General features: G+C 38.1%; 1 protein-coding gene across 3 annotated transcripts; it reads right to left on the reverse strand.

Annotated features, from left to right (window-relative positions):
- Positions 1 to 2,016: 2,016 nt before the first annotated feature.
- sftpba (surfactant protein Ba) lies at positions 2,017 to 5,905 on the reverse strand. Of its 3 annotated transcripts, none has more exons than XM_084034533.1 (10): positions 5,748 to 5,905; positions 5,578 to 5,636; positions 4,902 to 4,976; positions 3,781 to 3,903; positions 3,579 to 3,692; positions 3,400 to 3,474; positions 3,106 to 3,289; positions 2,745 to 2,803; positions 2,592 to 2,657; positions 2,017 to 2,495 (listed from the first exon to the last, which is right to left on the reverse strand). In XM_084034533.1, the coding sequence occupies exons 1-9, from the start codon at positions 5,797 to 5,799 to the stop codon at positions 2,607 to 2,609; spliced, it is 792 nt and encodes a 263-aa protein (XP_083890659.1). In that variant the 5' UTR covers positions 5,800 to 5,905; the 3' UTR covers positions 2,017 to 2,495; positions 2,592 to 2,606. The 3 variants fall into 3 exon arrangements, with proteins under 3 accessions (XP_083890659.1, XP_083890658.1, XP_083890657.1); XM_084034532.1 differs by having other exon boundaries at positions 2,598 to 2,657; positions 3,400 to 3,480; XM_084034531.1 differs by having other exon boundaries at positions 3,400 to 3,480.
- Between the last annotated feature and the right edge of the window lie 613 nt (positions 5,906 to 6,518).

Genomic DNA, 6,518 nt, shown 5'->3' on the forward strand with positions numbered 1-6,518 from the left:
CCTTTCCTGAGACTGTTAATGGGTGTAGCTACAGAGAAACCCAGCAGCTCTGTCGCCTCTGGGCAGAGGCTGCCTTCATGACAACATCATACTTTAAAGAATGTCTTTTACAGTGGGGGGACCAGTTTGATCTGCAAGAAGAACAACTGATTAATTTGTGACATTTTGCATCTAAAAACTCCCCACACAGTTGCACATGTTTTGTGTCACCTGACCCCTTCAGTCTCACACGAAAGAACACGAAGAGTAGAACCAAAGACAGCGCACAGTCGGCTTAGTGAATGTAAGACATGGTATTACTGCTCGTCTTCTTAGCAGTTAGTCTTGTACGCGTGAGGACGTGGAATCAAATGATCCACAAACATAAGCATGTTATGTTTGTGTTTGTGGATTTTGAGTCTTCCACTGGAATTGCACAGCATATTGGTTACCAAAAGTGGATTGTTGCATGTACATTAGTTAAAAAATGAATGTTTTCTTTATTTTAATTAATTTATCTGTTTTTTAAAACATTCTTCACTCCATATCCAGTGAGTCAATGATGGCACCTGATTTTTTTTTATTAATTTATTTTTCTGAAACAATCTGGATTTGTCAATGTTGCCGCTGTCCTGGTTGTTTTAAAGATGGTTTTTGTTGAGATTAGTGAGGACATGCAGTTATATTGTGAACCGTGTATGCCAGGGACCCAGGTCAGATTTGACCCTGAGACATTGTGAACACATAGCACATGCCTCAAATGTTTCCCCAGTTGCTCTTCTCCTTGATGTACAGCCTCACCGTATAGTTGCAGAGATAAGGCTAAGCCAGCTGTAAGCTTGAGTGAGGTTGGTATTCACCTAAAACCACCACAGTTGGTGCTCGATCGGGGCTGCGTGCATAGTTGTGTTTCAGTGTTTAGAAATGTCCTCATGGTGTAGCTAGGTGGCACTGTGTCCTCATGATAACCAAGTTAGATTAAGATCTTTTTGTTTCTACTCCGATAACCCTGATATCTCTTTAGTTTGGCTTCTCTCACCTTGAGTGTACTGCAGAGAAACCTCAGATAGGAGCCAATGGATTGATGCTGAGAGCATTTACATTTATTAATCATCTGGTGAAATGTTTCAACCTTCCAAAGATTTTTTTTATTTTTTTTACAATATGTTTGCATGCTCTACTTCATCCACAGATGAGACCAATGATTGCTTGGTGTTGTACAGAGAAACCAGCCTGTTTACATGGTCTCATTTGGGGGTGTTGAGACCATTTCCTTTTTCTCTGTTGAATCATTTTTTAAATTAGAAGTTAATCCGTCAGTGTGGTTGCTGAATGTGTAAAGTGCCTTTCTCATTTTCTGCAATGCCCCTATCCACTGCCCCCGAATATCTAACCCCCTTAAGGTTTCTTTCAAACCCTTAATAAAAAATAAAATAAAGTGCACTCTTCCTTAAAATCATTGGCTGTGATTTTGGCTATTTATTTTTGTATCATACATTTTTTTTTTTTAATAGCACTACTATATATCAAATCCAACTTAGCTTTATGTAAACATTGTCAATAATTACTTAAAATGATGCTTTGTATATGAAGGTTCTTGCAAACAAATTAAAAAATATTGTAGATGGAAATAAAAATGGTAGAGCATGAAGAAGTAGTAATCTGTATAGAGAAGCTGAAAGTGATCATATCCTCAAGAGGAATATAAGTTCGCACAAAACCATGTCATTAGTTTAGTTTCTTCAGCTTTCATTCTACTTTGTATTGAATGACGGCAGCAATATGCACCGTTACAATCTGTAAAATACTTTATATAAATGTACTTTTATCACTTTTGAACTCGCAAATACTGAAGTCCAGGTGCAGAACCCATCACCACTACATTTGGGATCTGGACATGTTTAGATCTGTGAAAAGACCTGCTTACAAAATACAAAATGCTGATGTAAAATGATTTAAGGCAGAGAAGAATACGACAAATTAATACAGTAGATACATCTGAAAGTGCTCCTTGAATGGCAGAAGAGAAACAAAGTGTGATATTTATATAACATTTATTTCTACTGTCTTTTGGTGAAAAGATTACAAAAATAAATGTAAGCGCTCAAAGCTATGAAATGTAATATATATAGAATGCAAGTTAGCATAAAAAATGTTTAAAAATGTTAGTTAAAATTCTTATACAGCATATTTGTTAAAAACGTTTCCTTTTATATTAATCATTTAACTTTTTGATCCTTGCTGAGTTTTCATATCTGTTCAACATTCCTTTTACTGCTGAAGTTCAAATAATCCTTTTGTCATGATACTTTGTCAAACCTGGTTTTCTTCCCTCAGAGTCGACAGTGTAAATAATGCAAGTCCAAAAAATTCTTGATAGATATCAAATCAGTATCTGAAAGAACTGCTATCAGGCAGAATTTCACAGGTGGCAAGCAATAAGAGAAATGTTTGCAGTTATATGATGAAAGATCTGTGTCGTCCACTGAAGCGTTGCGTTTGACTCGAGGTCCACCCTGAAAAGAAATGTTTGGAGATATTTTATATGGCATTGTGTGTTCTGTTTTTTAACAACAGATTTAAGTTCCAGAAAATTGGAGACTTCCACCTACCTTTACCTTTACCTTTTACGGTGTGTTGATAGGCTTCCAGCTGTATCTCTGACAGTAGAAGAGAGTCTGCATAGAGTACACAAAGTGCAAATTTGATCACTGCTCGGCAATGAGAAGCCAAACAAGTTTACTGCTTGATGGTCTTTTACTCACTCCACAGTTGAGGGCAGTCTTAATGTCTCTGCATCTGTATGCTGCCGAGGTGCATGGGTCTGGATTTTAAAAAAAATACGTCTTCTGTTTAATGTCAATTTAAAAAGAGCTTTTTCACACAACAGTTGGCTGCAGTCAATGTATCTCTATGCGTGTGTTGGCCTTAGGGTGTGTCCTGCTAGCTCACTGTCACGATCTACTGGGATTTCTAAATGGAACTGAGCCGTCAGTAATGCTAGTTCCACCTGTTATGACCATTTGAAATCTGTGGATAGAAATGTCTTCGCTGCTGGTGGATAGCTAAAGTGAGTCGTTTGAAGGTGAAGCCCTGAACACATCTGTGTGGGAGAGGCAGACTGACCTACAAGTGGAGCCTCCTGCCCTTTACACATGTGGATGAGAGCGCAGATGGCCTGAGGGGTGGCGTAGCTCAGGATGGCATCCAGCACCGGCCTGGTAAACTTGCCAATCATAGCCTCGCACTGATCTCGGTAGGAGTGAGGCAAAATGTGACAAATCTCGTCCAGCAGCATGATCAAAGCGTCCTGCAGCAGTAACAGAGAGGAAGGTGTTGGCCAAAAGTCCCCAGTATTGTCTGTAGGTATTAAGGTGTCTTTGTTAATGTGTGCCTTCACAGCATGAGAACATGACTCACCTCAGTCCTTTGTTTAGGCAACAAGTCCTCCAAAGTCTTGATGAGAAACATGCAGAAGGAGCATTCTGTTTTGGACTGCGCCTTATTGAAACAAACAGCAGAGGGTGTAAAACACAAATGGGCCTTTCCACATATGGCCTTCTTTGCAAATGTATCTCCCAAACGTGTGCTTAACTGACATCTCTACTTGTCACAGCAACCTGCAGGGCCTCCTTTGCAAAATAGCTGAGCATCTTCTCCTGCTTGTCACAGGTGCCACAGAGCCCGAGGATTTTGCAGACCTCTGCTGGTTTCTAAAGAGAGAGAGATGTGTGTCAAAAACACACCATGACTATTTCCCTCTTGATATTATTCTTTGAAACTCAAGTGAGTGTGTCTTACTATAAAACCAGCAAGGAGGTTGATGGCCACTGGAAGCATCTTCTCCACCTCTTCTTTGCATCTTTCGGCAGTAGGTCCAGGCAGGTGGGCGCACAGGCTTTCAATGCCATCCATGATCTTTTTCTGGACAAAAAAAAAGGCACCAAATTACGATTGTTGTCTTCAAGCCTGGTTCTCAGGACAATGGATATGGATACAAATCTAAATGTGATTTCTGATTTTATGCAGTATTCCCCTTGCCAACGTATATAAATTGTCAGAAGACTGAGTTATTAAATTCTGTGGTTTGGAATTGAGCTTTAAATGTGCTTGACATGCAGAGGGTTGCAAATCATGAAAGGGGGCAATGAAAGGGGGGCAATAAGATGTGTTGTAAATCATCTTTGAGCAACAACTTAAATCTGCCTAAAGTAAGAGGCATAAAAATGTATATGAATTAAAACATACCGGTAGTTAGATTTAAATTAGATAATTTATTCAAATGCAGGCCTGAAATCGAAAATGGAAATTTCATGTGTTACTTTTGTTGCTGCATATTTGCGCACTGTTGCTAAAAAAAGAAATGTATCTTGGTATAATTACAGAACTGTGACATTTGTTTTTTAATTCACAGCTATTCAATCTAAACTGACAGTTTTTTTTACCAAAATAGAGGTAAAGGTGAGTGATGAAATATCTTTCTAGTTAATAGTTAATAGAGATCATAGAAATGTATCTGAATTGTTCTCTCGTGACACTCAGATGGGACTCCCTGACCAGATCGAGCTCAGAGGAAAGCGGATCTTTGAGGTAAGAAACTGAAAATGTCTGTGAAATTTCATTTCAGCTTTCGTTAGACGTACAAAATAGGAAGTGGCTTTGCACCAATAAAAAAAGGGGACCTTTAGTTTGTTGTGCATGGTTGAATTTCACTAAATCTACGACATGATTATAAAATATTTGCATCTCTGGATGTCAGGAATGTGCTTCAAATAATGGTGGATTTTAAAGTGTTTTGATTTAATGCAAACTATTTAATCTTGACTTATGAGTATAAAAATCCACATTATCAATAACAATATCAGTGAGCAAATAGGAATCAACTGGAATGTCTTTTCTGCTTCGTCCACTATTGTACTCACCTGGAGGTCTGCATTGGAAAACATGTCGGCAAGGAGTCCAAATATTTGGGTGCAGTCCTGGCAGACGTCCCCATTCTGAGTATAAAGTAAAAGTCACATGAAAATAATTTAATGCTGTAAACTGAGTTAATCAATTACACTTTCCAGGTTCCTCATTCTAAGTTGTTTCATGCATGAGATACTTTTGTGGGGGCACTTTAAGTTATGAGGAAGAAGTTCTGCTAGATTCGAAAGCGTAACGGTCGAGAACAAGAGTGGAAATGTGGTAAACTGAAGAGACTTCCTGATTTTGAAGAAATGCAAATCTCAGTTCTCGCTGTGAAGGTTAAACTTTAACTACCTAACTGTAACTATAAAAATATAAAGTATCTGAATACTTCCTCCACCCTTGTAAAAAAGTGTGTTAAATGCATTATAACAAATTTTTTTCACAAAATACAAAATGCTTTTATAAACCATTTCTAGGAATTCATGGTCCCTGAATTTCTTATAATTGCTTATATTTGTTTCTTTAAGTAAAATTTGCTGTTTGCTAAGTCGTGTTCGAAGAATGTTTTAATCTGTAGGATAAGTCATATACACATTACACTTCAAAGCTGCTCATCATAACGTGAGTATTTTTGTTATTTAAGCTTTGAATGCAAAATATTACAAGAAATCAAAACCATAAACTTACTGCTCTCAGGGATTCTGGGACATTTTGCAAACCATCGACGTTAAAAGCCGAAGTCAGCGCTGCAGGGGGAAGTATTCATGGTTAATCATTGTAATATGTCTCATTACTCATCTCATCATTCTTACTATTCACATCATAATGAATCATTATAGTAAAATTTCTGGTCTCACCACAGCCTTCAAGACAAACGAACAGAAGCAGAGCAATCTTGAGCAAGGCCATCCTCTGTTATGTTCGGCTTTGAGTTGAATATCTCCTCTCCTGAACGTCTGTACATGGGGCTATGAGTGCACCGTAGCTTATATTTGACAGAGCCCACCTGCCTCAACCAACCAAATTTGGAGGTGATAAGACTTGTTTTTTTCTCTGTCCTTCAATAAGCTAATATTAGTCAAGTTTCATATTCAGTTCCTCATACAATCCTACAGTGAAAAACAACTTCACAGCTCCACATTATCTCTCCTTTTTTCTGCAATTTAAAGGCCAAGGCCGTTTCTGTAAGTGAGAAATAATATGTGTATCCACCCGGTGATTCAGATCCACTCTAACATGTCATGGGTTGGTAAGTTGGTCCATGCTACACTGTTTCAAGTTTCATGGAAAATCGGTCTGTAGTTTTTTTCAGTCATCCTGCTGACAAACTAAAACAAAAAAACAACCGAGCCGAAGTCACAACCTTGGCTGAGGTAACTGTAATTTATTATGCCAACTACCTGGTGCCCACACAGAAGTGTAATAGAGTAATATCTAATCTCAGTTTTGGTAGGAGAAATACAAGTGAGACATATGATGCCCTTACTTCAAAATAGTCTCCATAACTTCCCTAGAAATGGAAATGTATCTGCAAATAATGAAAGACAACATGTAAGGCAGTTAATATCCTCTCAAATTACGTCGGTTGAACACACCTGTCATCATGAATCTTATGGCTGTGTATTGTG

Source organism: Eutrigla gurnardus (genome assembly GCF_963514095.1).
Source record: "Eutrigla gurnardus genome assembly, chromosome: 19".
In the NCBI taxonomy this organism is placed as follows: Eukaryota; Metazoa; Chordata; class Actinopteri; order Perciformes; family Triglidae; genus Eutrigla; species Eutrigla gurnardus.

Bases quoted from the DNA above. Each gene is read 5' to 3' on its own strand.
- sftpba (XM_084034532.1), bottom strand. From the start codon at position 5,799: ATGGCCTTGCTCAAGATTGCTCTGCTTCTGTTCGTTTGTCTTGAAGGC. The intron at 4,977-5,577 runs GTAAGTTTATGG...CTTTATACTCAG, and splicing joins TCCCAGAATCCCTGAGAGCA to AATGGGGACGTCTGCCAGGA. The intron at 3,693-3,780 runs GTAAGACACACT...CTCTCTCTTTAG, and splicing joins ACCTCCTTGCTGGTTTTATA to AAACCAGCAGAGGTCTGCAA.